A 16,876-nucleotide genomic window follows, 5' to 3' on the forward strand; every position below is an offset into this window, starting at 1 on the left:
GGGATAAGTTGTTGCATTTGTTTAAATGTGTCTGGATTGTTTGTTGTTCTTGGAAATGAGACATTTCTAGACTTTATAGACCTGGGGGTTGAAAACAGCCGGGCCACCAGAGCATAAATGTAAGAAACAATGGCTTGAATTGAATTCTTACAGATACTGTCAGCCAGTGTAAAGATTTGAGCAGAGCAGAAGTTTAATGTAAGAGGATTTCCGGAGGTTAAAAACAAATGCAGCAGAACTTTGGATGCGCTCGATGGGACATATGGCAGTTGCTGTCAGGCTGTGCAAGAGGGAGTTGCTGTAGTCTAGCCATAAATGATGGAGTACTGGACAACGGAGTCCTGATGAGTTATGGTGTTCATTGTGGCTCATGAAAATGTTGCATCTCTCTATAGGGGAATGAGTCCTTCTCAAGCTGAGCTAAATTTCCTGAATAAGTGCAAGTGGCTGGAGATGTATGGAGTGGACATGCACTTTGTGAAGGTGACTTACTTTAGTTAATTTACATCCTTTCAGTTCTTGGATTTCAAGGATTACAGTTCCAAGAGCATATTCAAATTATTGGCTTCATATTTTGTTAACTTCACCCTCTTATACTTTCACAATAGCAGAATTATCACCAATAATAATAGCTCTATAATAATAGTGTATTTTACAAAGACAATCTTCTAACTCAATAATAACTCCATTGCATCTTTCTATATCAGTATTAAAACATTAAAAGCTGCATTATACCTTCAATTATACCAGCAATATGCCTCTACAGTAGTGGAATTAATCTTTATATAAAACTATAGCCCAAACTATGAGCCTAGATTCAGCTGATATTCATGTTTAGATATAATAATCAACACCCAAATAACACATTGTGTGCAAACATGTAAACTTCACATAAGGCAGTTTTTGCATTAACTCCTAAATCTAATTATAAAATTTGTTTTTTTCTCCAATTCGTTGTTGAAATATAATCATTTAGTGGCTGTCATTTTCATGACAGATTTATCTAAACACATTAAATAATCAAGACATCACTAAGAGGTTAAGTAGAATAAATATATATATATATATATATATATAGGCTAATAGTGTGCATATATTTAGCGAAAGAGTTGATTTCTCTAGTTAACTAACAGCTGTGGACACTGAATGACTTCTGAGGTAAATGATGCTGCGTGACACTGTGTACAAGCTGTTTGACGTCTTTCCGCGGTTGAAACACTGAGCGATTACACGACATATGATATGTTTCAGTGAGTGTTAATGTATCCTCAGCATACCTTAAGATATTAATTCAAGTTTATTCTTCTGGAAGAGATGATCGTGTTGCGCGCGCCGCGGCCGCTTGAATTTACGCGCCTATAAAGTGATCAGTCGTCACATTAAAGAGCGTCAAAATGGCATTTATCATTTGAATTTCGTGATGAAATGGACAGAATACTTAATATGTTCGAGTGGGAACTAGGATTTAAGTGTGTTCCGTGCTTAAAACAAAGTCAAAGTCAAAAGTCAAAAAGTCAAAGTCAGCTTTATTGTCGATTCTTCACATGTTCCAGACATACAAAGCAATCGAAATTACGTTTCCCTCCATCCCACAGTGAAGACAAGACATATAGGTTAAAAATAGACTAAAGTTAAAAAAATAAAAAAACAAATAAAAAGAAACTAAAACTAGAGTTTAATGTTAATAGATAAATAGACATTTAAATTAGAATAAAATAAAAATAAGTCTGTAAGTGGCATGTAGTGCAAAGACAGTTTGTGTAAATGTGCAATTGTGCAAATGTGCAAATGTCATGGTAGTGCAAAAGACAGTTCCGGGGGTGGGGGGGGGGGGTCATCTTCTTGACGGCCTGTTGGATGAGGGGAGAGAGTTCAGCATCCTAATAGCCTGGTGGGTGAAGCTGGTGGGTGGGTTCAGCTTCACCTGGTGGGTGAAGCTGAAAAACAAGCCAGCTGTTAACTGTTAAAGATTGCATTCGGAACTGTTCGGTACACGCGCGCACCGAACCGAAAGCCCTATACCGAAACGGTTCGGTACGAATACGTGTACCGTTACACCCCTAATAAAAATCTGTTAATTTTTACCTTCAATATTAGTAGGCTAATGTAGTATCAACTGACTCCCATAGTTTACAACATTAGTTCAGAAATTTGTTTTCCTTGAGAAAATTTTCCATGTATTATACCTGATACATATCCAAAATAATCGATATTGAATTGAATCGAAGCGAAAATCTAATCGAAAGCTTGCAAATCGATATCAAATTGAATTGTGAAATTTGTGTCAATACCCAGCTCTAGTAATAATATATATCAAATATATCTGTATCTTTACTATCTTTACTGTATTTCTGATCAAATAAATGCAGTCTTGGTGAGCATAAGAGGCCAAACTTACAAAGTTAAACATACTGACCTCAAACTTTTGCTCAGTATTCTGTATAATATACATGCCAGATGGTGTGTGTGGTTAGTGTAAAAAGTTCTGTATACTAACTCTATGCAGGGACGGGATGGAGGAGAATATGCTCTGGGACTCACACCCACCGGAATCCTTGTTTTTGAGGGATCCATCAAAATTGGCCTCTTTTTTTGGTGAGATTCGCAGATAAATTCCTGTTGTTCTGAGTAGTGGCTGGATCATTACTTTCCATCTCAACATTCTGGTCATAAATGTTTCCAATTAGGCCTAAAATAACCCGTCTTGACTTCAAGAAGAACAGACTGACATTAGTTGTGGTGGAGGATGATGAGCAGGTGAGTTTTACATGCATAATCGTGCACTCACTTATCTGTGCTCACTCTGTAGACTACCAAAATTATACATATAAAAATTCCTTTATACCTTGGTGGATATGATGTTTACATTTGCCGTAATTTCATATTGTTGTGGAATTATATGCTTGAAAATACATTTTAATTGTGCTTAATATTTTTAAAGTCAGAGGAACAATTAAATATTTAGCAGAACTTCAACTTTGTTCATGCCAACTTATATTTTTTTATATTAACTTAGTTTAAAAAAACAATTGTTTAATAATTATATAATATAATAATGATATTAATAATAAATTGTTTTAAAAAATTTAATATAATCTTAAAATATTTATTCATAACTTGGAAAAAAACCCTGATCTATAATGTTAAGTGCTCCAAAACTTTCTTTTGTGTGTGTCTGTGTATTTGTGTGTGCAGGGCCGAGAGCAGGAGCACACGTTTGTGTTTCAGCTGTCGAGTTCTCAGGAGTGTAAGCACTTATGGAAGTGTGCAGTTGAGAGCCACGCCTTCTTCCGGCTCAGACAGACAACCCACAACAAGAGCAACCGCAGTGATTTCACACGCCTCGGCTCACGGTTCAGATTCAGGTCCATACACACACGTGTCCCAAGGATCTGTATCGGGGCCAATTAAGCTTTTTTTTTTTTTCACTGTTCGGTATTGGTTATCCTAAGCCCAATCCTTTATTTTACGTCAGGTGCAGTAAGTGGCAGAAAATGCACCTTCAAGTAGGTTTGGCCACCATTATAAGGAAAGGAAGCTCAAATGTGCATGTGTGATACACAAGAACAAATGGGGTCTGTTCTAGTGTGTCACACATGAACACATGCTTTCTAAACGTATCTCCATTTTCTTTTTTATGCAGTTATTCTGCTTGCATAAAATACAAGAAGTATTCAAAATTATGACCACACAGTCTAACTTACAATGTCTACCATGGGGTGTAACATATCGTGTCATATATCGCAATACAAAACTGCAACAATATGTATCATGGATAGTGACAATCTATACTGTGTATAGGTCACCCAAAATGAAAATTACTGAGGAAAAAAAATTGTTTACAGAGTTTTAGTGTCAGTACTACATTAAACTACTATATATAATGTTGTATATAATGTATAATAATGCAATGGGGGGATATTTGTGGGTCCTGATGCAAGCATATTCGTCTAAAATAATTCAGTATTTTCAGCTTCAGAATACAAATATTTATGATTCTTCTGGTGTCACCATTGTTTATACGATAGTAATTGCTATATTGGAACTACTCTGTAGTGATAGTTTTACATTTGAGCCCCTTTCCCTTTAATAATTTTAAATGTACTTATGTTCTCCAAGCACTATGAAAATACAAGTATCGGATCAGAACTCTGTATTGGCAGATACTCATTATTAAACTCTGATCGGAGTACAAAAAACTATTGGGACATTCCTACACACATGCACACCTATTCTGGCAATATATTTACCCTTTTGCCTTTATTAAGTATCATGTTTGTGTTTACAGTGGAAGGACTGAATATCAGGCCACACATAGTGGTAAAGTCAGGAGAGCAAGCACTTTTGAGAGAAGACCAAGTAAAAGATATCCATCACGAGCCCAGTCTATGGTCAAAGGTAGGTCTGTGTGCTATATGCAGTTTCTCCTGTCAATAATCAACCTAATGCATTTCTGACATGCTTAATCTTTGTGTTTGCCCTGCATCTGCCCTAAAGCCTGTGAATGGTGCTTTAATGCAAATACCACATCACATATGTCATGTATATTTGACTGCTTTTGTCTTCCACAGCCATGACTCCAGCAAAACATCCCCATCTAAGGTAAAGCCACACAATCATGAGCACTCAGATATTAAACATATGCTTATTTAATAATTTCTGCTGCAGTTGTGTAATGAAAGGTTGTTCTATTTCTACTGATTGTAATTGTTTAATTAAGTATTCTCTCTCCATTCTGTAGTGCACAGACCAGCCCTGAGACGAGCTTAAAACCGGTACTCTTTCAACATCCTTTTTACTTTATATGATTATTTTTTAGAAAGAAATGCATATGGGGATTTATGAAAGGTGCCGTGTCTTGTATTTATGAGGATCTATTGACAGAAATGCAATATAATATACATAACTATGTTTTCAGTGGTGTATAAAGACCTTACATAAGGTACTGGTATGTTTTTATTACCTTAGAATGAGCCATTTCTATCTACATACACCACGGGTTCCCTTACGGTGAAATCGCCATTTTGCGCCATCATGTTTCTACAGTAGCCCTAAACAAGGGGTGTCCGATCCTGATCCTGGAAGGCCACTGTCCTGCAAAGTTTAGCTCCAACCCCAATTAAAAACACCTGAACCAGCTAATCAAGGTCTTACTAAGGCAGGGGTAGGGAACGTTTATCCTAGGCTGCGTCCGAAACCTGGAAATGCTGCCTTCGGAGGACACATTTCAAGGTCGGAAGGCATCAAGGCACGTCCGAATCTGTTAGCTTTTCTTCCTGTCTCCTGAGATACCTTCATCTAATCGAGTTTTGAAGGCAGCATACATGTATCCTTCGCTGCCTTTGATATCCCACAATCCTGTGCATTCCATTCTGTGACAGCTGAGCTGGGAAAAAAAGATGGCGTCCGAAAGTTGCTTTTGCTGGTCAGTTTGTGTGTAAATGTACGTGTGTATATTGTGTGTGTTTTTTAATCAACATTTTCCACTTCTGATATCATTTCTAGCGAGAAATTACTAATGTAGTAAATAAATATTTGTTTATTTCTCACCAAAGCTCTCTCTATTTTGCTGTAGATCACTTGGTAGTCTGTCCGAAATTAGTTTCGTGAGGTGCCTTCATTGCACAAACGCTGCCTTACAAGCCATTGACTACGTTTACATGGACAGCAGTAACATAATTATTGACCTTATTCTGAATAAGACAATATTCTGATTAAGGTGTTTACATGAGTTGCTTTTAGAATATTCCGTTCATGTTCCCGTTTTACATGTTATAGAACATGGCACGATAAATGGCACGTCATTACGTCCCTATGCCACGCTACGCTGTCCGACGTCCAATCATATCGCGACTTTGGCAGGTCTGTTAAAGTTCCATGGGTTCAGGCAACCCGCTGTAACTTTACCTGCGGGTGTCACTGTTGGACACAAACGAGTGATTTTTATACTTTTTAATGTAATTTTTATATATATATATATTTACGTTGTTTTATTTTTGTAATATTATATATTGTCTCTTTCAGTTTTTTTGAAGAGACACTGCCCATCTTCCCTCCTTCTTGACAGCCTACAATTCGAATAATAGTTTTGATTAACAACATTGAAAAATGTCCAAATTGTTTGGATTGTTTTTTCCTGCCGTCAAGCCACAGCCGTTAACTGAATGACCCATATGGCTTGTGAGCCTAGAGGTTCCCGACCGCTGTTGTAAGCAGACAGTTTGGTCACAATTATGAATATGGCATTACAGATACAAATTCATTGTATTTTACTTTTACAATGAGCAGAATTATTACAACAGAAAGAAAAAAAAATTAGAGGAGGCAGTGTCAGAATGAGGAGTCAAGCAAGACACACATACCGTAGCAACACGTCATTGAGCGCCTTGTTACAGTTTTGTACGCGTTATATTAATTATAATTCAAATTCTGTTTTATTGGCAACAATATGATTGTTGAGAGGGGCACTTTTGATACATTTTTAAAAAGGGCAGGGGCTCGAGCCCCCAAAGCCCTCCCCTCTGCACTTGCCTGGTGTGTATGTGTCCTGTCACATAATGCGGTGAAAACTAAAAATTGTTAGATTAAGGTGTGTACATGTCTGTAATGCTCTCTCTGATAATGTATAATCATTAATAGTATTTTAGTATAGTATAATTTGTGATCAGTAATAGTAATTAGTATGACTAAAATAGGCATACTCCACAGGTCTTAATTCGATTTGTGTTTACTTTGAGTATGACTTTAACCAGATTAAGGTCATTAGAAATCGCTGTTTACATGGTAGCTTCTTAATCAGAGTATTGTCTTAATCTGAGTATTGTTGTCCGCGTAAACGTACTCATTGTCTGATAAGGCAGCGAGGCAACGAGTCAGCTGTCTAGGTTTTCGGACGCAGCCCTGGAGAGCCACTGCCCTGCAGCGTTTAGCTCCAACCCTGTAAAAAAACACTCACCTGCCTGTAACTTTAGTCATCCTGGAGAGCTTGATTACCTTCAGGTGTGTTTGATTAGGGTTGGAGCTAAACTCTGCAGGGCAGTGGCTCTCCAGAATTAACGTTCCCTACCCCTGTAATAAGGATACTAGAAATTTCTAGGCAGGTGTGTTGAGGCAAGTTGGAGCTAAACTCTGCAGGAAAGTGGCCATTCAGGACCGAGTTTGGACACCCCTGCCCTAAACGGACAAACTTCTCTACAGAGCACTTGTCACTCTCTACTCTCTCGCCGGCCACCGTAGCTTCTCTATGTGCTTCGAAAGGGAGGGGTGAGCGGTGGGTGATTGCAATTCACAACCTCACAGCCGCTAAAATTTACACTCTGAACCTTTAACTACATCAGGGCTTTTAGGGCGTTTTCACACCTGAAAGTCCGCACCAAGGTCCGAACCGAAGTTCATGTTTTGATACATTTTATACATTTGGTTAGTTTTGGTTTGGTTTCACATTGCAATTATGTAAGCGCACTAAAGAACTTTACATGACACACTTGCGTCCACTCATCATCATCTATGTGGGCTGCATCTGGACATTGATTGGTTTGTAAACGGACGTGCGTCTGACGTCAGCGTCTTTGACAAGAATGAATGAACGGACGCATATCGTTGCCACTATTGAACAGTGCGCATTGCTTGACTATTTTCTTTTCGTTACGTTTAAAAGTGGACATTTCAAGCTTTATATACACATATTTCTCATGTGTGTGAGACGAGTAGCCTGCTGAGCTTCGGTTTATTAGAGACGCGCTCCAGTTCATGCACAAAGCATGTGATCGCTCCCGCGATTATTGTCTGCTAAAGATTATTTGCTTCTTATTTATTAAATCCAGGCAATTATCTGATTAAACGTTGATTAAAATTAAGATACAATTTAAACAAAACGAAATTCACATTAAAGAAAAGCTTTCTAAGCAAAATCATACAAAATTTCTTTCAAAATAATTTCTGACCTTCTGTCTTCTGACATATTGCACATTTTTTCACTAGATTAAAATTGTAGCCTAGATTAAATTTAAAAATAACATTATAATATTTAAATATAAACAGAAACTTCCTGTAAATGGTCTGAAAGTACGAACCATACAGAAAATACTTTCAAACTAGAAACGAACCGAACCTTTGTTCAGTTTGATCCGGAACAAGACTACCTCTTTTCGTCTGACCAAATTTCGTCTGTTTGGTCCGGACCGTGGTACGGGGGAGGTTTCACATCTGTAGTTTTGACTCAGACCAAACTGAAAAGTAGGTTCAGGAAAAGGAAAAAAAGGTAGGTGTGAAAGCGCCCTTAGACTGACATCCTAAGGCTTTTATTTTGTATATTGTTTTAAGGCTGCCAAATTTAACATTAACTCAACCTAAATACATTTTTGTAAAATTCTATATTTACGGTTTCATTCTGTTTTTAAAAGACGGGCCGGAAATCATAATTATTTATTTTTATTGACAGTTCTATTTTTTTTATAACAGTAGGAACAGTGGTTTGAAAAGCACTATTCTTTGTATTTGTTGTGAAAAGTTCAATAATATTATATTTTAGGGATGTTTTCAGGGTCATTTGCAAAGTACTCATCAAATTTGGGGGTCTACAGAGCCCCTAAGGGGACATGGTGATGGAGAAAAAATATGAGATGGGATAAAAATTATAATTCAGCGCTTCAGTATTGCCATCCCCCAAGAAACTGTGTTCACTCGTAAAAGCAATGAAATGTAGTTTCTCAGGGGAGCGTAATACAATAGCAAAAGCATTTAAGTATAATTCTTTTTTTTTTAATCCTCAACATCCCTGAGCCTTGTGACTAAATTTAATCTTGAGTATCTAACATATTCAAAACAATTTATACTTATGAGCAAATAATTCAGCATGATGATATTTTTTTTAGTTTTTACATTGACTGAGGTTTAGGTTTAGAGTTCTTAATGCTTAAGTTATTGGCCAGAGACTTTACTCAAGTAAATCATGGTTTTTCTGTTTCCCTCCAGTATAAGCACAACATTCCAATTGCACAGGAACCCTGGCAAAGATCACATCCGTCCAGTCTGACCCCTTCACTATACGTACAGCCCATGGATTTGGGACATGTTCCGCCACCACACAGGTATACATTTGATCTACCAAGATAAAACCTGTTTCAGTATTTCAAAAATCACAAAATGTAGGCTGATCTCATCTGTGTTTCACCTGCATGTGCATATGTGTCTGATTTAGACCCTCCTATGTGGACAGACCCCCTGCGAGCAGTGGTGGGTTTGGTGAGAGCGGTTTGATTGAGCGCAGTGGCAGGAGTGTGTCTATCGTGCACAGAGACAAAGTTATGACTGCGCTCTGAGCATGTGAAAGGGTGTTTGGATGAGCCGCTCACCTTAGTAAAAGAGACTGCTGAACACTCGCATCCAATCACAGTCAGCCTGTCATCCTCCATCATCTCACCTGCAGGAGTCTCATTCATTGCTTGTGATCATCCATCATCAGGTCTCATCCGATCAAATGCATCCTGAGATGACAAAAACATATTCAGCGTATGCGGACCTTGACGTCTGACAATCTGCATGTTAATAGCTTTTAGAGTTTTGCATGATTTACGATAAAATCTAGAACTAGCCTGAAAGACAATGTCAGGATATGCAACTGCTGCTGTTGTGGCCTTATAGTCTATGGCAGGGTCGCTCAAAACTTGCAGACAAGCATGCAAGAACATCCAAAGGCCAGACTGATGATCACCCTTGTTCTAGATTATAGCCTGTGTTATCATTTAGCTCATAGATTTGTTCATATTATGTCTGAAAGTTTACTGTTCAGTTTAGATCACTTATATGATATAATTCCAAGACGATCAACGACCTGTTTACAAACCCTGCTTTACTTAATTTAAATTCACATTGAAAGTACTTGTGACATCTGTTCTATATGTGCTAATGACGATTGCGTATTTGCTGAAGTGTTAAGTTAGAAACCTTCGTGTTTGGCTATCGAAATCCGTTCAATCAGCAAGGGACGGGGGCTTTTAATGACTACAGACTGCTGCAATGAGACCTGCCTTAATAAATGTGTTGTTTACACAAATCGACTCAATTTTATTGATTTATGTAAACCCTTGACATTTGCTTCTCATTTTTGTATTAACATTTGCACTGTTCCATTTTCTGTTTAGTAACACCATTTGCAGTAACACGTTGTTGTTGTTGCTGGTCCATCCATTGAAATTACTTTCATAAGCACTCTGTTATTAGATTAGAAAGCTGTGTGCATGTTTCTGCATGTAATTTGACCGTGGTTATTCATAATATGTTAACTTACTTGAAAATAAATAAAAACAGATGTACCAGCTCAGGTTTGCATTGTTATATGCTAGAGTTAATTGTGTAGTGAATGTATAGATCAATAAAGATGACATATGCCCTTCTGCTGCATGTGTGGGTGGATGTGTAGATAATATATGAATGAACTCTGAATCTCCGTCATACGACCAAAAATAATGTGGAGCTGTCATATACCATTGTACTCGGCATCATTGTTGTGCATTGTTTTATAGTTTCCCTTTGAGCACTGCAGACACCCGGAGGTTTAGTGTTGAAGAGAACGAACCTCCTCATTCTGGAAAGATCCATCGCTGCTACCATCACCATGGATATGAAACACAGGAAGCGATGTGCATCACGACAGCTAAACCTAGTAAGTTAAGTCCAAATCTACAAAAAAAATAAAGCTATAATAAGTAACTTACATTTTAGAGACATTTTGTTGTATGTTTTTTTTTTCTCCCCAACGCAGAATAAACGGTTGCGCGTGGTCTCAGAACAACTGATTCGAAATAAATGTGATTCGTTCTTAAAGGGTTAAGTTAGTTCACCCAAAAATATGTGTTTCACCTGAGTCATTAATCACTCACCCATGTTGTTCCAAACCCGAAAGACCTTCGTTCATCTTCGAAACAGAAATGAATATATTTTTGATGAAACCTAAGACCCCTCCATAGACAGCAATATTTACCACTTTCAAGGCCCAGAAAGACATGGTTGAAATAGTCCATATGACTAACGTTAAAGTGGTTAAATTTTATGGAGCGACGAAAATAATTTTTGCGTAGGAGACTGTAGTAAATGCAGTTTGCAGCGTTTTCGAAGCGCTATGTCAGAACGCCGGCTTACCATTGGCTGACGCCGTTCACGTGAGAACCACAGCCAATGGGGAGCCACCCTTCTGCCTAGAACTCGAAAGCGCTTCACTGTCAGTGTCTACTGGCACAGACGAGAAGCGATTGTTGAATAAAGTCGTAATTTTTTTTTTTTTTTGCACACAAAAAGTATTCTTGTCGTGTCATAAAATTAAGGTTGAACCTGTAGTCACATGGACTATTTTATGATGTCTTTACTACATTTCTGGACCTCGAAAGGTTAAGTGTTATTTAAATAACGTTAGCTGTCTGGAGGGGCCAGAGAGCTCTCGGATTTCATCAAAAATATCTTAATTTGTGTTCCAAAGATGAACAAATGTCTTACAGGTTTGGAACGACATGAGGGTGAGTAATTAATGACTGAATTTAAATTTTTGGGTGAACTAACCCTTTAAATAAGTATTAAATCAGGATTTGAACGAGTCTATTAAGTAAATTATTCAGTGACTCATGCCGTCTGTTACTGGCGTATCAATTTAACCTTCAGACACTGACAGTCTGGCATGGGTGTAAACATACGAACATTGAAAACCCCCAGTGTTATAGAGCTTAAAGGCCCGTTCACACCAGAATCCACCCGACTTTAAAGAGCTTGAGCATTTAAAGCAGCAGATTATAATATAGTATACTATAATATAGTTATTTATATAATTATCTTAATAGTTGAATAGTAAATTACGTGGATGAAAACGTGGCTGAGTTGAACACAAAAGAAGATATTTTGAAGAACTATAACTGTAACTGTAACCAAACAGTTGATGGGCCCCACTGACAGCCATAGTATTTTTTCCATAATATGGAAGTCAATTGGGTATTCAGCTGAAAGAAATTCATACAGGTTTAGAATAACTTGAAGGTGAGTAAATGATGACAGAATTTTCTTTGTCGAGTGAACTATCCCTTTAAGGTCCATTTACACAGAGAACACAATGTATGTTGTCTGCTGCTTTAAATCCTCAAGCTCTTTAAAGAGGTGTTCACACAAGTTTTAATTGTCCGGATTCACAGACAAGGATTAAGCCTATAGTCCCAGACTAAAATGCATGTTTGAGCTGTCTTAACTAAAAGCACTGCACTGACATATCTTAAAACATGTCAGTGCCATTGTTTTGTCTCAAGATACACACCAGTAATGTTTTTTTCTAAGGCATGTTTATAAAAGATACTTAAATGTCATAATTTATCTAAGGCTTAATCCTGGCTTAATCAAAACCCTGTCTGTGAAACCAGGCCAATACATTCAATAATTGTGAGTTGGGAAGTCCACAACACATATACTATTATGAGGAAAGATATTTGGAATCACTTTCAGGACAATTTTTTTCCAGCTGATGAATGAAAAAAATAAACATTCAACAAACTAACTTGTACAATTCATAACATGTAGGCTGATGTCTTTGTTTACATCAGAAGCCTGGGTTGTGTCTCCTGGGCTCTCGGATGAGTTGGATCGAGCTCTGCAGAACCAGCTAGAAACAGAACCTGCAGCCTGGCCGGCCCTTCACATCAACATAGACATGGTCAGTTAAGGAGATCACAGCCTCCTGGAACACAGACATTTTTTAACCCTGTCTTATGTCATATGAATAAGTATTTAATTCTCTCTGTAACTACAGGCAGAGGAAAAACCACTTTCAGAGAAAAGTCTTCCTTCCTCGCCTGCAGTTTTACAGGAACAGCTAAAGAGCAACATCTCTAAAGTAACTGCTCGCACTGAGAGACTGCATGACACAGACACTCTATTCATAAAAGTTGATGCAAAATGTATTTATATACAGTATCTTCATGCAAGGTACCTGTAAAAACAAGTCATTCAAGCTAAAGGTGGTCAAGTAACAGAAGTGGCAGTTATCTTTTCTTCTGTTTTGTGATGTACATCTGAGTGGTACGGATAATATTTTTTTCTTCATTTTCAGAAAAGTTGGGACATTTTGTAAAATGCAGTAAAATCAAGAAGATGTGATTTGTTAATTCTCTTGAACCTTCATTTAAGTGACAAATTTCCAATGTTTTTACTGAACAACTTGACTCCAAAGTTACAAATGCAACATACTCCAAAAAAATATATAGAATAGCAATTTAAACAGCCCCCAATAAGCAGGTGAACTGGTATAATAGTACCATCCACCAAAGGCTCAGTCTTTGCAAGCAAAGACTCACCACTCTCACCACATGGCTCACCCCTTTGTGCCAAATTTCAAGAGAGAATGGCCAATAATTTAACAAAAATCACATTTCTCAATGCACAATTGCAAAATAATTGAGGTCTTTCACCATCTATAATGCATAATATTGTGAAAAGATTCATTGAATCCATAAAAAACTCAGGCTGTGTAGGGCAAGGCAGGAAACCTCAGTTGAATGTGAATGACCTTATCGCCCTCGGATGGCACTACATGAGAAACTCTTACTGTGTAAAATATAGCCACATGGGCTTTGGAGTACTTTGGAAAACCGTTGTCACTTATCTCAGTCTGCATGCAGCTTGAATCTCTGTTACCTATTTCAGCTTGTTTTTGGGAAAAAAATTTAGTCTTAAGTCGCAAAGACGAAGGGGACTAACCGGGACAGGTGCAAAAGCAAACATATGTCATAGTATGGGGGTGCATCAGTAGGCCTACTTGCTTGACTTGCATATTGACGTGGAGGCGTATATTAGGATTGTACAAAGACAAATACTGCCATCAAGATGACATCTTTCTTGGTGATCAAGGCAATGCCAGGCCTCTTTCTGCACGTGCAACAGTCTGGTTTCATAGACACTCTACACCGTAAAAGGGATGTGCTTGACTGCCTGTCTGCAGTCCAGATCTGTCTCCTATTGTAAATGTATGGCCCATTATGAAAAGGAGAATCAGACAACGACGACCTTGCACTGTTGAGTAGCTGTCTTATATCAGGCGAGACTGGGCAATAAAGTGTGTTGTAGCCATCAAAATGTTTATATTTACAAAATATGATAAAGTTGGTCAGTAAAAACATTGGACATCTTTTGTCAGTTATATAAAGGTTCAAGAGAATTAAATAAATCCCATATTCCTGAATTTATGGCAATTTACTAAATTTCCCAACTTTTTTGGAAATGGGGTTGTAGAAAAAGAAAAAATGTAGGGCGGGAACTTGGTTTTATCCGGTTGTTGATTGGATGGAGGCAAATCAGAATGCGAGCTTGTGGGCGTTTGTAAGAAAGGGACAGAGTTTAAGCAAACTAAACTATTACTCCGGCATATGTCACTAGATTCAATTTCACATGAAGATCGAATTATGGCATTTTGATTAAACAATAAAAAATGAAATCCATATTTCAATTAATTATTCACAATTACATCTATAACACACATTTATAATATTAGACCAAGATGTCAACCAGGCTGACCTCAGCCATATAACCTAAAACCAGTTTAGACCAAGGAACCACATAAAGCCACCTTAAGCTGTTTTTAGCTGGATTTTTTTTTTTAAATGTCAGTATGGATAACTGCACAACTATACACAGGGTGACCAATAAAGCACAAATATTGAGGTTACACAATGAGGGCATGTGACAGTAGCAGTGAGATGATGCATAGCATGTGCTCTACTCTCTCTTACTGTAGCGAGCCACCCAAAGTGATAGTGGAACCTCAAAAGGGAACTCCTCAAGTGGAGACCAAACTGACAGGTGAGTAACTCTGGAACCTGGTAAATGTCTCAGTTGGTTTTCAAGCACCAGAAGCCATCAAGCGTTTTTGTCTCTATGTATTATATTCACTGACTTCAGGTATCCCAGCTCTTCACAGGATTCAGGCTCAAGCAGTCTGAACATAGAGAAGCCAAGAGTGGACCGGCGCAAACGCCTCGTCAGACAGTTCAGCTTGTGAGTCACTAGGCATTATTTTTTTTCTTCTGCTGCTTTTTAGATTTAACAATGAGGACTCTCTTGATATATTTCATGTGTCCTATAGTAACCATAGTGATGAAGATGACCTCCCTGAGGCACTTGCAGCCATCTCCTCCCAGTGCAGTATGGTCAAATCCTCATCAAACAGCTCCTTGGACAAACAGGTCCAGCCACCCATATATCCACCGGTAAGACTTACTATTCCTTCTCCTACAAAATGCAATCAGATTTTTGTGTTTTTAACTTAAAGTCACTGTTCAAACGGTTGCATGCTCCAACTCTTTAACTACCCAATAATATCCACCGAAATGTGTAACGTAAGAGCAGGCGCTGCCATTTTTAACTTAAAGTCACCATTGAAATCAAAATAGGCAATAGAGTGATGCAGGTATGACATCACTTTGTAGGCCAAAACACAGAAATGATTTAGCATTTTAGCCCTTTATAGCCTACCTTTTTGCTTTTTACTTCTAACAACTGCATTTAGGCTTCAAAATTCATAAAAGTTGTTCATCTGTGAAAATTATCTTGATGGGCAGAAAGTGTGGAAATCATAAACTTTTGTTGATCACTGAGCTTGTTTTTTGCAATGGTCCAAAATCCAAATCCAAAAATCCTACTGGGTTTCTGTCGAGGGAACCAGTGTGAACTGCCGGTTGGCCTACAAAGTGATGTACCTGCACCACTACTTTCTTATTTTAAAGTGCTTTTTTTGCAGTTATTATATTATTCTATATTATATCAATCTAAAATATTTATCTGTGCACATAAATATACAGTATATATCTGTTTTAACTCATGTGCCTTCTTAATCTTTAATAAAAGCAACTCCCTCTTGCAACGACTCTTCTCTTCTCTGAAGACGTGTTTACTCTCATGAGGACAGGACAACCTCTCACATGAGATCACAGTTATAGCAAACCACAACAATCTAATGATCCAATATTTTTTGATGGACAAAATCAAGTTCCACCCTACATTTTTATCTAGTTCAAAAAGCCGTTTCAGGATATATGTCACAATAGCTTCAAAATAACTTCCAGTTATTTTAGATGTACAAAAACAGTCTGAAAACAGTTGATATTGCAAACTGTTACAATATTATTTTATTATCATAATCATAAACGCACTGGTGGTTTGTAGAACAAATAGTTTTACTGCTTTTATAACTACTTTGCTCTTCTAGTCACTCACCTATAGCGGTTAATGAATTGGAAGTCTTGCACATTCACAGGAAATAGCTTATTTTGTGTTGAAAAAAAGATGGATACTGTATGTTTTAAAACATACAAAATGCTAATAAAATGCAACCACTGTTTCTGATATGCATCTACTGATATGCAGTAAAGGTTTTGTTTGGTTTGTTTGTTTTGTTTGGTTTTGTTGTAACCCCTGCAGATACTGTAGGTGACCATGTAAAGACATTGTTTTTTTCTTTCTTTTCTCCATAGCAGAAGGATACTCCACGTTTGGAGCGTGACAACTCCCCGCTGTTCTTCCCAAGTCCAGTACCTCACCTGCTACCATATGCGACCCATACAGAAAGGTAACATACACACAACAGTCAAGCTCTTACAAAATGATCTTGAATAATTCCACTAATATGTATATTTGCCTACTATATACAGTGGGGAGAACAAGTATTTGATACACTGCCGATTTTGCAGGTTTGCCCACTTACAAAGCATGTAGAAGTCTGTATTTTTTATCATAGGTACTCTAAAACAAAAATCCACACACTGCAGCAGGGATTTTGGCCCACTCCTCCATACAGACCTTCTCCAGATCCTTCAGGTTTCGGGGCTGTCGCTGGGCAATACAGACTTTCAGC

At 37.7% G+C, this 16,876-nt stretch overlaps 1 protein-coding gene across 1 annotated transcript in view; it reads left to right on the forward strand.

The window, feature by feature from the left end:
- The window catches only part of epb41l4b (erythrocyte membrane protein band 4.1 like 4B), a 33,001-nt gene that overhangs the window by 13,063 nt on the left and 3,062 nt on the right, over positions 1-16,876 (forward strand). The window contains exons 8-22 of the mRNA XM_079836361.1: positions 396-483; positions 2,507-2,595; positions 2,688-2,757; positions 3,196-3,365; positions 4,289-4,398; positions 4,572-4,602; positions 4,742-4,775; positions 8,974-9,089; positions 10,524-10,663; positions 12,576-12,685; positions 12,782-12,865; positions 14,762-14,826; positions 14,926-15,021; positions 15,110-15,233; positions 16,497-16,591. Of these exons, the coding sequence (XP_079692487.1) occupies positions 396-483; positions 2,507-2,595; positions 2,688-2,757; positions 3,196-3,365; positions 4,289-4,398; positions 4,572-4,602; positions 4,742-4,775; positions 8,974-9,089; positions 10,524-10,663; positions 12,576-12,685; positions 12,782-12,865; positions 14,762-14,826; positions 14,926-15,021; positions 15,110-15,233; positions 16,497-16,591 (1,422 nt within the window). The remainder of the gene's footprint in view (positions 1-395; positions 484-2,506; positions 2,596-2,687; positions 2,758-3,195; positions 3,366-4,288; positions 4,399-4,571; positions 4,603-4,741; positions 4,776-8,973; positions 9,090-10,523; positions 10,664-12,575; positions 12,686-12,781; positions 12,866-14,761; positions 14,827-14,925; positions 15,022-15,109; positions 15,234-16,496; positions 16,592-16,876) is intronic.

Source organism: Gobio gobio, assembly GCF_949357685.1.
Source record: "Gobio gobio genome assembly, chromosome: 15".
NCBI classification, from domain to species: domain Eukaryota; kingdom Metazoa; phylum Chordata; class Actinopteri; order Cypriniformes; family Gobionidae; genus Gobio; species Gobio gobio.